Source organism: Aplysia californica, unplaced genomic scaffold, assembly GCF_000002075.1.
Source record: "Aplysia californica isolate F4 #8 unplaced genomic scaffold, AplCal3.0 scaffold00179, whole genome shotgun sequence".
Classification (NCBI taxonomy): Eukaryota; Metazoa; Mollusca; class Gastropoda; order Aplysiida; family Aplysiidae; genus Aplysia; species Aplysia californica.
Window position 1 is genome coordinate 416155 of NW_004797449.1, and position 18014 is coordinate 434168.

General features: G+C 41.4%; 2 protein-coding genes across 2 annotated transcripts in view; one reads left to right on the forward strand and one right to left on the reverse strand.

The window, feature by feature from the left end:
* Positions 1-5651: 5651 nt before the first annotated feature.
* Positions 5652-6462, forward strand: LOC101853618 (zinc finger BED domain-containing protein 4). Its single transcript, XM_005098324.1, has 2 exons — positions 5652-5774; positions 6049-6462. Exons 1-2 carry the CDS (start codon positions 5652-5654, stop codon positions 6460-6462), a joined length of 537 nt encoding a protein of 178 aa, XP_005098381.1.
* A 2530-nt stretch (positions 6463-8992) lies between these two features.
* LOC101850085 (fructose-2,6-bisphosphatase TIGAR) overlaps positions 8993-18014 on the reverse strand; it is a 12438-nt gene continuing 3416 nt past the window's right edge. The window contains exons 2-5 of the mRNA XM_005098309.3: positions 15072-15109; positions 12856-13049; positions 12081-12191; positions 8993-10844 (exon numbers count right to left, since the gene is read on the reverse strand). Of these exons, the coding sequence (XP_005098366.1) occupies positions 10110-10844; positions 12081-12191; positions 12856-13049; positions 15072-15109 (1078 nt within the window). The 3' untranslated portion in view covers positions 8993-10109. The remainder of the gene's footprint in view (positions 10845-12080; positions 12192-12855; positions 13050-15071; positions 15110-18014) is intronic.

Here is an 18014-nt window from a genome sequence, read left to right on the forward strand (position 1 = left end):
GAGAGAGAGAGAGAGAGAGAGAGAGAGAGAGAGAGAGAGAGAGAGAGAGAGACTCGGTGTGTGTGTATGTGTGTGTGTGTTTGCGTGCGTGCGTGCGTGCGTGCGTGTACGGAAAAGACAGACAGACTGACTGACAGACAGACAGACAGACAGATAGACAGACAGACAGACAAACAGACAGACAGACAGACAGACAGTCTACCACAACCAGAGCCAGTGCGTTAAACACACAAACCTTGTCAACCCCCCACCCCCACCCCGTACCCCATATTTCGGTCCCAGTGATCACAACAAGGAACCACGCTACTGTAACAACCAACACCCTAATACATACATGTATCAAACATCCTTTGTTGAAGGAATTTGGGGAAACTAGTTGTTAATCTGTATTGTTTTGTTCAAAGTTTTACGGCACTTGCAATACAATCATATAAGAGCCGAAGATTAGAGACGTTATTAAAGAGTAACAACATACAATTTACAAAAAAGGAGGAGGAGAGATAAGGGCGATAGATATTTAATAAATTAATAGAAAATAAGGAGCAAACCACAACAGAGCACGCGCCAGCCACCCACGTTACGCCGTAGCTTCTGTTCTAGTTGACGAATCTCAACTATGTTTGCCCACAGTCCAATTTGCTCGAATGACCACCTGTCAAAGACTAGTAAGAAAAACAACTCTACAAACGAACATCCCTACCCCCACCCCAGCATCTCTGTAATATTACAATGACACTGTCCAAGTTTCTCACTTAAGTTTGTCTAAGAAAACCACTTTTCCTCTCAACAAAGGATGGCTATCCAGAACAGTTTGGACTGTGCAGCTGGGCACAGATTACAAATAATAAAAACAAGAAAAACTCGAAATCACAGATAACTCATGTAATCTACCATCTCCTACTGACATCTCTTTATTTTTTCACAATTGGTTAACTCAAATAGTGAATGTGTCGAACACTTGTGTCAATCCCGAACGTGTTTGAGAATACCCGTGTCCAACTGAATTTCTTAAATTTTAAGATGACAAAAAATACCAAACTAAGACAGCAAAAGGTGGCTATTTTCAGATAAATCGAATTTTTAAAATGACAGTCACAGAGAGAAGAGGATATTTTCACTGAATTCAACTTTATTTTTAAAAGGAAAAAAGTCACTATTTTCACTTAAACACCGAATTTACGGAGCTCCCGTGGCCTAGAGGTTAAGGTGTTGGCCTCTCGTTCAAAGGTCCCGGGTTCGAATCCGGGTAGCGACCGAAACATTATCTTCTCTAAAATTATCTCCTTTCACCGTCTTTCCAGCTCTCAAGAAATGTTCTGTCGTCTACTTTCGTCTCCTCTTTCTGCCCCTACCCCCTCACCTCCTTTGCCCCCTCCTCTGGGTTCCTGACTCCTTCTGCAGCCTTTCTACTGCTACTCCTTGGCTCCTTCTTACTGCTGTCTTTCCGGTAAAACCCCTGATCTTCTGGCGGGAAAGATCTACACCTAGCCTTCTCGTACAAGGACGAAAAATCTCGGAGGGCCCATGTGCCAGTTGCGCACGTTAAAGATCCCTTGGTGGTCTAAAATCGATAAGAGTACGATTCGGCCACCACCCGGGCAAAATTCAAAATTTCCTACAAACTGAAAATATTAGGTGTGTCCCGAGCGCTCATATAACCTTATACAGTTGAGAGCGCCATAAAACACTTCCCAAAAGAAAGAAAAAAGAAACACCGAATTTTAAAAAGACAGAAAGAAGTGGCTATTTTCCTACTTAAATCAGATAAAAACAGAAAGTCTATTTGACCCAGTTGTGCGAATACTGGGACTTTTTAATTCAAACGCCAGCTGGGTCAGCCAAAGACAACATGACAAAGTACATATGTAGACATGTGGACTAATCAGTTCCGCCTCGCTCACACATCTACAAAAATCTGGACATTTCTGGATCCTCAAAAGGTCTTACAAGCCTCTCCGGAACCTCAGGCCTACATAAAACACAATACATGTACTCAACACCGTCCCCTTTTTTAAAGTTAAAATAGGAGTTTCACGGCACTTGCGACACAAAAAGGTCATTTAAGTGCTGAAAGATAAAGAGGTGTTACAAGAGAGTAACAAAAACCCAAAAAAAGGAGAGATAAGGACAACAGATAGTTGAAAGAAAAGAAGGGGCAAACCAAGCTAGAACAAGCACCACCCACCCATTCCGTCAGCTTTGTGATAAGACCGGCTTATCTTCGCGTGCTTCATTTTGCAGAAGAAGCAAAAAACATTTGGTTTCACCACGCAGCAACTTTTCGGCCGATGGGTGGTTCAGCTTTATTTCTGATGTTTAAATAGGAACATTTCTGGTAAAAATTCACACCTGTCTTTGACAGAGCATGTGAAATTAATAATTCACCATCAGTTAGTCAAACTGAAAAAAAATAGTCAAAACTGTCTAGGAGAGCCATCCATTGTCAAGGAGAAAAGTGACCGTTTTAGGCAGGTAGCGGTCTTACAGTGTCATTATAATGTAAAAAAATACATAAAAGCAAGGATATGGCAAGTGACCGTTTGTACGAGTGATTGTCTTACACAGGTGGCAATAAGAACAGGTTTGACTGTATATATTTGGTGGGTTAGCTGGTCTTATCACAAGGGCAACGGTATCCAACATGAAAAGAACTGGGAGTTCATGTACTACACACATAATATATATATATATATATATATATATATATATATATATATATATATATATTTATATTTATATATATTACGCGTAAATGACTATCTTACCGGGGATTACACATTCTGTTGAGACTGAGACTTCTGAGTTGGATCATTGCTCCTACTTTTTATTCTCTTTGGGTTTTTTGGCTTGGTTTTGCTCAGGTTTAATCTCTGAATGTACAATGTACGTTTTTACGCCTCCATTGACACAATCTTAGACCATTTAGGGCCTACCCAAGCTGAGAGGGATACAACTTTCCAGGAGATGGACCAAGATACTCGTATAAAATTGCCTCCTCTCTGGAACAGAACTTGAGTCTCCTGCAAGCGACGGTCAAGCGCTTAGCCACTACACCACAGATGCCAGTTCTTTATGAGTTCAAACATGACAGGTCTTACAGGACAAAACTAGGTTGGCACATCTACTGCCTAGATGCTTCATTTCTTTCTTTTTTTTCTTCTTGTTTTCCTCATTTATCATACATATATTCTGCTTACCTGTACTACAACCGTGTCCTTATAGGGCAAGTTTTTCTTCATTTCTTAAAATTTTGTAACTTGAAACTTTTCTTTTTCCAGCAGAAAAAGTTAACAGGTACACAACACTTATATCAAATTAAACTTGTTGCGGCAAAGCTTACGACTGGTAAGAGTTCATTTTTTCATCAAAGATTAGAAAAATTAATTCCAATTAATAATTCTAAAACGTAACTTTAAAACATGTACAGATTTTTCACATTGCGTCACTTAGATAAACATATACACATCATAATCTCTAGAGAGTTCTCTGCCACCCTTAAACGTACGGGTGACCAAAGTCAATCCATTCAAAGAAAAAACACAAACAAAAAAAAATACTGGGGGGGGGGGGGGGGGGGGTAAGCCTCACTTCACACAATCATACACAAGTCCAAGAACACACTCTTGCTGTATATCAAATATCGACTACTTGGTGATTTGCCGTTTGGGAAATTGTCATATGACGGAGTCTTACACTGAGAAGTCAATATGATAGAATCAGGCGCTCGTCAGTTTTGGGCTAGTGGTGGGCCAAATCCGGATAGAATATACGAATAATCGGATAATTCTTAAAGAATCATTATCCGGATTCAGAATCCTTTACCCTCTTTCCTAACCCGTTTGTCGAAGAGATTTGTAACCCATTTGCCGAAGAGGATCAAACTCTCTTTTATGATCCGTCTGTCAAAGACGATCATAACCCGTTTACAAAAGCGTAGTTTTTTTACCCGTATTTTAAGAACCATTTTCTTGTTGTCTATCCTTTTTCAGTTTTAGACCTTTGGAAAAAGTTGTTTTCCTTGTGGCTTCAGCTGGCAGACATTGTTGTCGGATAAGTTTTTGTTAGTTGACCTCTTTCTTTGTGGGTCATTGGGAGAAGTTATTCCCCCTGATCTAATAGTATTATTATTATTATTATTATTATTATTCGTCTTTTATCGGGCTAAGCGGATGACAGTGATGTAATTAATCACGACGTGTCGGGGGGAGGGGGGGGGGGAGAACACTCGGACTGTCCTGTCGGATTGTCGGTACTTGTGATGTCTGCAGCTTACGGGTTTGAACGTGAAATTATGTTGCGTGTCGGGGGCCTACAGATCACTTTGTCTTTGTTTTACTTTTGTAACCTTTTGTTACGTTTTCTCTTTTTCCGTAGACTTTTGACAACCGCCTTTAATGTGTGCATAGGCCTATGAGGGGTTGTTTGTTGGTTGTTTTTGGGGGGGGGTTTTGGGAGGGGGGCAGAGGGGAGAAAAACGGGGGGGGGGGTATTTTCAATGAAGAATAAAGAGCTTCACACTCCTCAGTCTTTCTCACTTGCTCTTCTCTCTTCGACTGCTTTTTCGCGGATCTTATTGTCTCTCCACCTGATCACCAGTCTGCTCTTTTTGTTCCCTTTCATTCTTATTGCAAACTTGTGTCACACTCTTTGCTGACTTTATTGATATTATCGTTTGATTTTTCCAGTCTTATATTTGTCGGAAAATCACATGCCTTGGATCGCTTTTTCCAGATTTGATCAAAGAAATTATGTCCTCTGCTTTATGTAATTTGTGTTCATTTATTACATCAGTGTTCTGTTGAACTGTACTGTGAATTGCTACTGTTGTCTGATACACTTAACTGCATTGTCTGCTTTATTCAATTTTATTTGATACTTCACTATCAGTTAGGAGACATGTAGAAAAAATGCGTCTGACATTGGAACTTCATGACAAAAACGTCTCCAACGACTGTCACCTGCGATTTCTGCCAGTGCATATTCAATCATACCACGGGATCGACATCAAATCTAAGGAGGCACCTTCAAGTGAAGCACTTGTCAATGATGGGACCGAAACCCCTGGAGAAGAATGATGAATCCGTCATGAAGGAAACACCGAGAAGGCTAGGATCTATGACCCAGCTCACAGTTTTTACCACCATTTCAAATGTCTCGAAATATGGAGCAGATTCCATTAAGAAGAAGGCCTTTGATGATTTGCTTCTTGAAATGATCACAAGAGACTTGCAGCCATTCTCCAGTGTCGAGGACCGTGGTTTTAGAGGTTTTGTTAAAAGGTTTTGACCCCAGGTACGAACTACATGTACCAAGTCGGCGAACACTGTCTCGGGATCTGCTGCCAGGAAAGTTCCAAGCTGAGGAAGAGAAGCTGAAAGTATCCCTGGAAAATGTCACTCACGTTGCCATCACAACTGATTTGTGGACTTCACGCCAAACAGAGTTCTACATCCCTTTAACTGCACACTATTTCCTTCGTCTACCTTCTTAGGATCTTCAGTCAGCAGTAGGCTACTAACAACGCAAAGAGTCACCGTCGACCACACAGCTGCCAACATTGCGAAAGTATTGACAGACATTTTCCATCACTGGGGAATCGAAAACAAGATTTCATCTAATGTCACAGACAACGCGCCAACGAGGTTTCAAAGATGGAAGATCATTTGAAAAAGCACCACGTGAGATGTTATGCCCACAAATTGAACTTGATAGTGAGAGATGCCCTGAAGAACAGCTGTGAGCTCGTGGAACTCATAGCAAAAGTCAAGTCAGTGGTGAGTTTTTACCACCACAGTGTGAAGGCCACAGAAAAACTACTGTGCTTCCAGCTGAACTTGGGCAGAAAAAAATGGAGAAATGGTATGAGTTTAACGCCCCTATCAACACGAGGCGGGACCTCCTAATTAAACGTCCGTCTCCGATAGGACCGAGCCAAGTGGGAAGTTCGTGTAAAGTGCCTTTCTCAAGGACACAACGTCGGACCGAGCTAAGGCTCGAACCCCCAGTCCTGCAATCTCATGATAACGAGTCCGGTAACCTAACCACTAGGCTACCGACGCCACCAACTTGGGCAGGCAGCAGGGAAAGCTAATTCAAGATGTTGAGACGAGATGGAATTCCACCCTGCACATGCTCAGAAGATATGAAGAGGAACACACTGCTGTCACCGGGGCCCTCCGGGCACTGAGCAAAACAATAAAGTCTTTGACCGATGAAGAAGTGGAAAGAATCAGAGCTGCCATCGAGGTGTTAACACCGTTTGAACTAGCCACAAAGGAAGCCTCTACAGAGAAGCACACTTCCGTATCAAAGCTGCTCCCGATCGTGAGACAGATACAAGAAAAGCTGTCAGGAGAATCTCCATCAGCACTAAGAGATCAGTTGCAGGCTGAACTCCGCAGACGATTTGGCAGTCTGGAGGATAACTTCACCCTCGGAGCAGCCACACTGCTACACCCATGATTTAGAAGGCTGCCATTTTGTGACCAGAGTCAGCCAAAAATGTAGAAGATCGCCTGGTATCCATGATGTAGAGATCTGAACCACAGCAGACATCGACTACAGAAGCATCACAAGAGATAACGAACGATTGCTCACCTGCACAGAAAAAATCGCAGTGGGACACATATGTGAAGGTTGAGTAGCTGAAGAAAAAGATAGCATCTCCTGGTTTAACAGGACCCTACGTGGAGATGAGGAGATACCATGAATCGGAATTTCTCTCCCTGATGGAGGATCCAGTGCAGTGGTGGAAAGAAAACTGCTCCAATTTCCCAAGGCTGAGCACTCTTGCCCGACAGTTCCTGCACATTCCAGCTACGTCAGTTCCCTCGGAGAGACTGTTTTCTAAGGCAGGAGAACTCGTCTCGGCCAGAAGCTGTTAGAAAGCTTCCACCGTAAACATGGTCCTTTTTTTAAATAAAAAGATGTAAGACGGATCAACCACCAGATGTGTCTCTCCAAGCCCATTGACGATGTGGGGGAGGTAAGGGGCACATCAGATATATATATAGCCATCTGCTAATCCAGAGAAAAAGAACTGTTATTCTGAAAATGTGTTTTTGTTATATTCAGTTAGAGCCTACCTCAGTTGTTATTTTTCCTTTCCTCCTTCTTTGGTTTCTTGTCTTTGTTGAAGAAAAAGATTGAAAAAGAAAAGAAAAAGAGAACAGAGGTGGAAAAAAAGGCCCACATCCGCTATCCTAAAAAAAAAAACAGAGAAAAAAAAAAACCAACACACCAAAAAAACCCAACTAATCTTAATTGATAAAATTGCTATTACAGCAGTTTTCCTATCCCATGCTCACAGTGTAAAGCGGGGAGGGCCCCGTGGAATTGTGAATTCTGTCAACACCTTCGTGAGGGGCTTGCTTGGATGTCTGGGGGAAGGGGCGGCGAGGCGAGGGGAAAAACGGCAGGGGCGGGGAGGCGGGGAACGTGACATAATTTGACGTAAGCATCCTGCCCGCCTGTCACTGTCGCTGGTACAGCAGTGATGAATCAATTTACCTACCACGTGTATTTTGTCACAATACACACTTTCTCCTACATCTAAAAAGAAGAAAAGAATAGATGACGCAGTTTTTTTGTAACTGTTCACGAGCATAATAATTAAAATATCTGTAAACTTGAGAGAATTCAGACTTTAGACATGGGCCACTGTTTGTAAATGGGGGGTTGAAATAGCAGGGTATGATTTTTAAAAAAAAGGTGTAGCCGACTGTTTCGAAAAGCGATTCACACCCATTTCACGCACACACTTCACGAATGGGGTGAGAAAGAAAATAGGGTATTTATCCGGATTTTCCCAATGGGGTGCACAAAGATATCCGGATTTTCCTAAAGACACTCATTGCCCACCATTATTTTGGTCATGTGAAGTTATTAGTAGGCTGTACAATTGAAGCCTGTTCATTAGCCTTGCTTTTGATGAAAACGATACCTATCTATCATGAATAAAAGCCAAGATATTCGCAATTGAAGGAGGAGGGAGTCGCAATGTTTCACAGGTAAAATTAGCGAGAAAATGGCTGCCAAAGTTTGGCGACTTCCAAATTTTGAGAGTCCTCGGAAACTGAAAAATCTACCCTTTTAGTGCCATTCATTAGTCAACGTTTTTCAGTAAAATCCACACAAAAATGTGTCTTGAAATGGACATAAAAGGTGATGAGCCAAAAAACGAAAATTCAATAAAAAAATTGCGAAAACCAGCGGAAAAATGCCGGTTTGTTCAATTTCATTATTTTGAGGAGCGCCTGATTTCACCATGATGCCTCACATATATGTATTTATATATATATTTACACATAACACCTGGCTCAATGAAAGACATGAGGGACCAAGCCTTTGTACACAACACAACACAACACATCACCAGATCTCAATGAACACTCTGACCTTCAGCATCAGAAACTTACAGATTACAACAAACTTTAGAACACTTTGGTAAGACAAACTTATAAAAACACCCGACATTTCTATTTTCTTATCTCTTCCTTGTGTCAACCACTTATTAAATCAGCTGTACGTTACACTCTTGAGTTGCGGCCAATTTAATCAGCCAAAATTTGAGTCAATAATTCAGTCCCCTTTTCCCATTTTTTAAAATCACAAAACATTCCAACTCCTTCACAAATGAGCTGTACTTACTATTTACATTCTATTTTCTGAAGATGTACGGGTATTTGGCCTTTACTTGATTGGTTTGCCTGTTCTAAGACATTTCCCAACATAATACTGCGAAATCATATAACAGTTTCCCCTGACAGACTACGGGCTATTTGTGTGGAACCATGGGAGGGTCAATTCAGCCAGATAAGTTCTGCTTCCTCTGAATCAATTAGTGATAGTGATAGTAAAGAAGTAAATTAAAGGGACAGAATCAAGCAATTATTCTGATCTGAACACTTCCATCTGGCCAAAGTAATACTGGAATCCTTGATTACTCCAGCCCAAACAAAACTGATTGTGTCTGCAATTATTTTTTGTTTAATTGGCATTACTTCTTTGATTTGAAGTCTTAGTAGATAACATGTAGATTTTCCAGTTCCAGAGACAACTGGACAGATTACGCGGTAAAAGTACGGGACTAGGTTTGAGGTGGCCGGCACCCTGTGAGGAAAATGCGATAAAAATTGCTTTTTTTCTTCTTTTTTTTTTAAATGTAGATGTTTTTACATGACACAATTTAGATCATTTAGGAGGTAGGCTTCTGACCCTCCCTATTAGGGCCGACCCAGGCTGAGAGGGATACAACATCCCAACCAAAACACTGAGAGATAATCGATAAAAACTCACCCCTCTCGGGAATCAAAATCGGTCTTCCTGCACGTGATATAAAGCACGTAACTGCTACAGCAGACACCTGTGTGATCTTGTCTAACACGAGTACTTCTCAACTCACTCCTTACTAGAGTTCAGGTTACAAAACAGAGAGGCATTCAGTACCACTGTTCGCAACAACAAATCTGAGGAATCAGCCGTATAGTAACGAACTGAACCATAACCTTTTCATAGAAACTTCTTCCAAACAGCCTCTTTGAAAGTTAAGTGAAGTGAAGCTAGGCGTCAGAGTCTTCTCATTTTTACTATACATGCAGATCTCACGTACTTTACTTAACTTTTTCTGACCTTTGTTACCCAATGGTGTCGAGGGGAGAAGCGAACGTTTTTCTCTCATTTTTTGTATCGCCTGTTGCGTGGTTATGTTGTTTTTGACTAATATTTCTCTTACCCCATCAACCGATCTTTTCATAGGCCTGCCTTTTTGTCTGTATCCACCTGATTTCTAAAGGCAGAGCTACTGGCCTGATTTAAAGAACTGTTTCATACAATGTCTATAAACACAGCCTGGCAGTTTGGTCTAGTTACGGCCCCCCCAAAAAGTAGCCCGTCACCAATCAGTAAAATGGATTCCTCAGTTCAAGTATGGCACACAAGTCACCTGCATAGAACTTTGTCAATAAACTCAAATGTTCTAGAAATATTGATAACACATTATTCTTGCACCTTGTAAAAAATACAAAACGTTATCAAATGCATTCATGCTTTTACCACCACTCACATCAAAAGCCACAAAAAAAGACGAGACAATTTGTAAAATATTATCATCATAGCGCTCCTTGAAATTTGGCGTGTGAGACGAGGTTGGCCCCAACTCCAGTGAGGTGAGACGTGTCGTTGATCACACAGACCTCCACACAGTTCACGTGGAGCTTGTTCGGCCCCTCCGTGCAGGCAGTCAGGACAAATCGCGACACGCCCGTGTTGGGGCTGATCCGTTTGGCCTCCAGCGCGTTGTTGCCGTGTAACTGACCTTTGAACCTCTGCAGGATGATGGATTTGAGCTCCCGAAGCAGGAGGCCGTGGCTGGCGATCAACACGTGTCCGTCTTCCAGGACAAGGTCGCCGTCTGCTTGGAGAGACTCGTCACTAGAAACGTTGGCGACACCCGACTGGGGATCTTCGCTAGCCTCTGGGCGTACTGAACAACCGACGCTCCCCGTGCCGTTGTCTGTCGCAACACCTGCGCCGTCTGACTCCGGGATGCTGATCTGCAGGGCTGTGGTAGAACTGGACCGCCCGGAGGAACTTCCTTGACCATCAGACGGAATCCCTGACTGTGAAATTCTATCGCCATTCTTCACCTGCCGCGAGTCCTTCATCACTTCTGAGCTACTCGTCACCGCTTGACCTTCACTGTCACTGGACTTTGTGACACAACACGGAGAGTTCCCTGGTGACGTTTGCCCATTTGTCCCTGTACAGGTTTTTCTCTTGGCACCAGAAGGATCCACCATCAGTTTGCACAAGTCATTAAAGAAACTCCTCGCCCGCTGAGTCACCTACGACAGAAATAGAAACAATTTGCTTATTTCAGTAGAGAGAAACACATCAACGCATTGCTGGTAATGTAGTATGAGCGGGAAAAAAAATAGACCGACAGACAGAAACAACTTAAGGATACAAAAAGTTGAAAAAAACTATTAGTAGCACCCTCCAGCCACCCAAGCACAGAATAGAAGAAGAAACTACCATAGGCACCTTCCAATCATTCGAAGATAAAAAAGAATGACCTACCTATGACACCCTCCAATCACCCATAGAGACGCTTAAATGGCAACTACGTTTTTAAAAGAGCTCTTCAAGAACCCACTAGCTTCTGTTTCATAAGATCCAAAGCCAAGATTTTAGACGTAACTCAGAAAACATTAGATAATATAAGATAAGATATGGTTAGATTTTATTGATCATCAAAAGGGGGAATTTGCTGTGGTATGGTAAATACATACAGACACACACTCATCAACACATACACACATTTACATACATGGATGCACACAGAGAAACAGCCGTTGTCTGGCCATGTAAAATAATAATAATAATAGACAATAGCAAATTGTATAGCACAAATTCCCATTCAACGGTAAGCTCTATGCTCTTCACAATCTGTAATGTTACTCATGTATATTTATAAATCTATATATATAGCAATAATGTTATTCACACAAACCTGACAGCCACTGCATACAGAATGGTGCCAGCTCATTTGGAGCAAACAAGATTTCTTCACCTTGTCATGTGGTTCAAACACCAGAGCAGCCACCAACCACCCACAGGGCAGCACAGTGACAGTGACAATCTTTATTCATTTCTTAGGGAGAAATTTGTGTTGTTCGTTTACAATGGCAATGGATATTACAAAGGTCAGGTGCACCCACACATACAACAAGAAAGGGCATAAATATTATGTGCTGAAACACCTTCGCTTCGTGAACATTCCCCCCTCTCTTTCTCCCCCTCTCTCTCTCTCAAATACCTGTCTGGGCAACAGTCTCCCCCTTCCCCCCTCCCTCTCTCTCTCTCTCTCTCTCTCTCTCTCTCTCTCTCTCTCTCTCTCTCTCTCTCTCTCTCTCTTTCTCTCTCTCTCCCCTCTCTCTCTCTCTCTCTCTCTCTCTTTCTTTCTCCCTCTCTCTCTCTCTCTCTCTCTCTCTCTCTCTCTCTCTCTCTCTCTCTCTCTCTCTCTCTCTCTCTCTCTCTCTCTCTTTCTCTCTCTCTCTCTCTCTCTCTCAAACACCTGCCTGGGCAACAGTCTCCCCTCCCTCTGGAGTGAACTCGGACGGTGACACATTTCGTTCACTGACCACTCGCTGGAATTCACGAAACGGTTTACCCTCCAGGAAGCCAAAACACTGGAAATGAATGGAAACAGAACATGGACACAGGCGTTCAGTTTTTTAGCAAAAAGCAAGCCATGATTTTTTTGCTTTTAAAGAGAGTTAAGAAAAGGCAACTTCATTTGTCTCAATGATAAAATTTGATCAAAACCAAATCAAATAGAAATGAGAGTCGTCATCACCTCAGCACCTCTATCAAACATCACCAATATCCAACTTCACCTCTTCACCTCTATCCAACATCACCTCATCTCCTCTGCCAAACATCACATCATCTCAATCAAACATCACCTCCATCTAATATAACCACATCACCTCTATCCAACCTCATCATATCACCTTTGTCTAACATCAACTCTACCCAACATAACCACATCACCTCTATCCAAGATCACCACATCACTTCTATCCAAGATCACCACATCACCTCTATCAAACAACACAATATCTCTATCCATCCTCCAGCCAACATCTCACTCCATCTAATTCCATGACATTGCTGATGATTAATTATGTGTGGCAAAGAGAATGGGATAGAACTAAATCCAAAACTGTCGATGATACTAAAACTTACGCAAATTCTGAAAATGCCTGAAAAAAACAACTAATTATTGAACTCCCTGCTGAGGAAAATCCACAAAATTAATTCTAGCAGATAAGAGAGGAGGAAATGACTGACCCGTTCCCGCAGCCTCTTGTCCAGCTTGAGCTCGCACGAGGACACTCTGTTGGCCGAGGCGATGGCCCTGGCCGTCTCCGAGGCTCTCCGCAGGTCACTAGAGTACATGTTCGTGAACGTATCATCCTGGAGTTTCGCCGCCACCAGCCGCGCTTGTTCATAGCCAAGGTCGGAGAGTTCTGTGTCCAGCTGACCTGTTTTGTTTAGTTTTAGTTTAAGTACGAGTTTCACATCACTTGTAACAAAATAAGGTCACATAAGAGCTGAAGGTTAGAGGTGTTACTAGAGAGTAGCATGCAACTTTAGAAAGGAAGGAGGAGAGATATGATATATGAGGATAGATGTTCGATATAAAGAAGGAGTAAACAATATAAGGCACAGCGTCACTTTTTTCGCCCTATTCTGTTACTTTTAGTTAGCGTGACTCAGCAGCACGCCGGAGCTCCCTGACTCGGGTCACGGGGTTAATGAGCCCTTAAGCAACTTTGCAGGTGTCGGTCAAGAAGTTCGCATTTCTGTCTACGTTTGAAATAATATTATAACTTCTTCCCCATTCCACATAGCAAACCATTACGCGGATGTTCTAAAATCTCAATGTCTTAAGATTTATTCTGCGTTAGAATGGTTAATTTCTGTGAATTAGTTTATGTTCTAGACAAGTGTTTGTAGAGTACCCAATTTGTCCTATTTTAGTTACGTACTTAAGAATAAATGATTGTTTATTTTAAAACGGCATGACAGATCTCTCCATAATAAGCGTTAAACTGACTACGAATATCATGTTTTCTACCATGAGAAATCTTAAATCTGCGCAAGTAGTAATAGTCAAGTTATAAGAAAAGAAAGATGCACACCTGCATTTTCACAACAAAAAAACTGTTTATACATAGGTAGAGATGAACTCCTTGTATGGAATAAAAATAATGACAGCTAACACATTCATTCTTAGTTTTTGTGTCGGAAATATTCGCAGACACTTATGAATGTAAAGAAATCAGAACATTGCCAGTCATTGTAGATGGTCATACAAACTAAAATAAAAGCTGGAAGTCTGGTGCTGATCCAGTATCATTGGAAAGCTAGAAATTATAATTCTTATAACACAATTATGAGAAGTCATCCCTGTTATTAAGTCAACTTACAAAACCGAGACTTAGCGTTTTAAGAAAAATGAAAGCTAAGGAATTTATGAAGTGTTACGAGATACTGTTTGTGTATTACATTGGTTTGTACTTTTTCAGAGAGAGTCTTCAGGGTAATTTTGATCAACTTTAGAGAAAATATGCAAATATTCACAATTATATTAGACACATAAAGTTGTATTTGGAGGAATTACTTCATAGCGAATTGTGTTCCAGATGAATAGAGTTGCAGAATACCATCTTTTCTAAGTATCTGCACCAATGTTATATCATTCATGTTCCAAAAGTTTGACAGTTTTTGCGGTGCCATTTATTTTATATTGATTTTTTTCTATTCACACTTGTCCAAAATGTTTATAATTTTAGCATTGCTGACTTCAGCGCGTCTAACGAAATAACCAGACAAGTTACAACGTCTGTTCTTTTTTGGGTCTCAAGAGCAGAAACGGGTGCTTTGGGTGCATTGGATGAATAAATGATAATTACCATAAATACAAGGATACACCTAAAACTGTACATTGAAAAGTACCAAAAATTAAGTCAGCCCAGACAGAGCGGCGCCAGGGAGCTGACCCCCATGACCCCGGCATGATAAGGCACTCAGCGGGGAACCCGCCGTTACAACTTAAATTCCACTGCTGGTGTGCCGTGAAGGAGTTTCTTATCTTAACAGTGTAGCTATGACTGGCAATAAAACTTTGTATTAAGTTTCTCAAAGAGAATACAAAATACACTCTTTGCCTTTATGCTTATGTCTGTTCTTTGTCTTGAGTTGAAGCAAATGTTGCAAAAGTAGTCAAGTAGAATTATTAAAAAGAAAACAATTCAGTCAAACCAAGGAAATCAATTCCAGCGTCGAAGAGTTAATTTTATAAATCTGTTTTTAACATGTTATCCCCGCTTAAGATAACACTAAAGGCTTTGTCTGATTTTTATTTAGTTTATACACACATGAATCTGACCTTCCATAGAAAACCAACTAGAGGCAGCAGGAACAAACATGACAAGAGTGGCCGTTTTAACACATGAGTGACTGCCATGACACATGATCATAGCGACAGTCGTCACACTTACCTTGCATGATGTTCTCTCTGTTGGACAATGTTTCACCACTGGAGAGAAATTAGAGAAAAAATGGCAGCTATATAGATAACAAGCTGTAGAATATACTCATATAAAAAAAGATAAATTGCAAAAAAAATTCAGAAGAATAAAAACAAAAGTTTTCCAAAGCTTCAATGAAAATAATGAAAAGAAACTGAATGAAGATATTTATTTCTCTAAAAAGTTCAAAAAGACTTAGTATAATATATGTATACAGAGCTGGTTGTAACGGAGTACAAGTACTCCGGTATTTGTACTTACATCACAATTTTCGGTACTTTTACTGTACTCTGGTACATTTTTGAGAACCAGTACTTTTACTCTACTCCGATACTTTTTATAAAAGTACTTTTGAATATTTTTCAAGTACATTTTGAGTACTTTTCAAGTACATTTTGAGTACTTTTGAAGCTTAATGAAAGGGTAAGTGCCGGCATTTCCGACTATAATTTATGGAACAAACACCCGGGCGGGCACAGCCGATCAACCAAGAGATAAAAGTTGAGATCAAAGAACAGCCCATCGCATCAAAGATCAGCCACTCTTGAGAATGTGATCACAAGCATTGTAAAATGGCACAATGTTTGCCCCAGACGAGATCACACCAAGGTGTGAACTAACCGATGCGTTTGTTTTCCCCACACATCGCACTCGCATCTGAGCTCGCCGCCTAAACTTACATCACTCGCTGGGTGAGTAGGGCCTACTATATATTATATGCCTCTTCCCGTTTCTTACCTAATCGAACCTAAAGATCTGATTCTTTTTTTACAGTAGAAACTCAACAGTTTTCTGTCTACTTTGTACCGTAGTAGGTAGATATGTTATAAAATTTTCAGCTTGCATTTGAACCTCTTAAATTTCAAAGAAAATATCAGCTGTACGACTGTACAAGATTAACATTTTGTTGAGAGAGGAGTTTTTTTACTTCTTGGCCGTCTTCAATTCTCCATCTTTCTTCAAATAACTTTTATTGTCAAACTGTCGAGCGTTGCCGGGTGCGCACATGGGAAGAGGATCGAAGTCGTATTCCGCGCGCTGAGTGAGCGAGGAGGCCTTGTCAATCGCAGCTGATTTGCTGTGCCTGCCTTCGCCCTCCGAAAACTCCATTGCATTCATCTGGACCACCGCTGCATTATTTTGCATTGAGTATTCCTGTGGCATTACCTCATTCACTTTGAGCGACCGTAGGGTTTTAGTCGTGCCTCTGTAGCAATGGTGAATGATTCAGGGCCCCGTGAACATAGTCACTGTGATTATTCTTTTAATGGTGAGGCTATTTTAAGACTTTGGGTTTACCAGCAATACTAGCCAGTCAGCAGACCTTAAACTTGGTAATAATAATAGATCAAAGTTCAATTTTTATGCAGGTAGGCTAGTCTAGGGCCAAGGCAATAAAGATTTCTTTTATTAAAGTAGAAGGCCTACCCTCAAAGAGGAAAGTAAAGTGTAAAGTAAAGCTGTGATGAACACTTCGTCTCTTTGCAAAATATCATGAATAAAGATATCAGGAGAGCTTATTTCAACTCTAAATCATCAAATACAGACTTACCTGGTATCTGAATCTAAAAGCAAACTCAAAAAGTCAACGCTGTCACCTATCAGCTGGCACCCCTCCTATCTCATCCAAACATCTCCATGGACACAAAGAGACAGCATCACCTCAATATTCATAGGCAACATTATGTATCAGTGCCAGACCTGGACTTTAAGCAAAACCCATGAAAGCAAAATCACCGCATGCGAAATGAAATTTCTCCGCAAAACCCTTAACATCACAAGACGAGACAGGCAGAGAAATGAAAGTAAGAGCAGCTATCGGCACTGAGTCCTGCCTGTGTATAGAAAGACAGAGGATCAGGGGCGGTTTGTTAACTGTCAGCTGGACTGTTGACAAGAGATTTATTGCAGATGACTTTCATTCAGTTTTAGTAAATCCGAACAAACATGTATCAACATTCAAAAAGCACCTTGCCGATTTGAAGGCGCTCAAATAAAAAAAGTGGGATTCACTGCTGTTTTGTCGCGACAGAGTCTCATTCCTTCACCTTTGTTTATCGCACCGGCTCGTAACTTTAAATCGTCTCCCGTCAAGCCGTCACGTCGCGAAACTTCGTACGAGGACAAACGAACACGGCGGGTAGAGCGATGACGTCAGTCCGCTGGGCAAATCCATCGACTGCCCTAAGAGCGAATATAGCATCCCTTGATTGCCAAACTGGCCTCCGAGTTGCTTACAAAAGCAGTAATGAGACTGTCTTGAGTCTTGAGCAGCACAGACACATGAAATATTTTATCAGCAATACATGTACAGTGGAAACCTGATATAACAGGGATGGTGGGAGTAGAGAAAATGTCTGGTTACATCCGATCCCTGTTAAATCAGAAATGCAAGGAAAGTAAGCATTTATTGTGGACTAATCCACCTGTACTTATTCATGGGTAGTTTCCCTTGCCACAAGTACCCACGAACAGGGGTTTTGGAATTAAATTTCTCCTTGCCTCCTTAAACCACATCAGAAGAGCTTGGTCCACAGCATCTGCATCGGGCAGTCTCATCTTCTTTCCAGTCTCATCTTCTTCCGATCCAGAGCAAACTTTCCATTGGAGTATACTGCCACTATCTTTGCTCTATCCTTGATAATGGTGTGAATCGACCCTTGTGGAATGTCAAAGTAACGACAAATCTCTGCCAGTGGAGCTTGCTTTTTGTCAACAGCCTGGATTATTTCATATTTTTTGTCAATTGAAAGGCAGTTTCTCGTGCGCTTGACATCGTTGATGACACATTACACATGCATGTTGCTAGGTTTCGGGCTAGATCGAGGTCTGCAGCACACCGCAGCCCTCTCTCGCTTCACACGCTGTGTGTACTTGCAGTGGCATCTCTCTCTCTCTCTCTCTCTCTCTCTC

Excerpts from the sequence above, each read along its gene's own strand:
- LOC101853618 (XM_005098324.1), top strand. The coding sequence starts at position 5,652 with ATGGAAGATCATTTGAAAAAGCACCACGTGAGATGTTATGCCCACAAA. Across the intron at positions 5,775-6,048 it reads TAGCAAAAGTCAAGTCAGTG|GCTACCGACGCCACCAACTT; the intron begins GTGAGTTTTTAC and ends CCTAACCACTAG.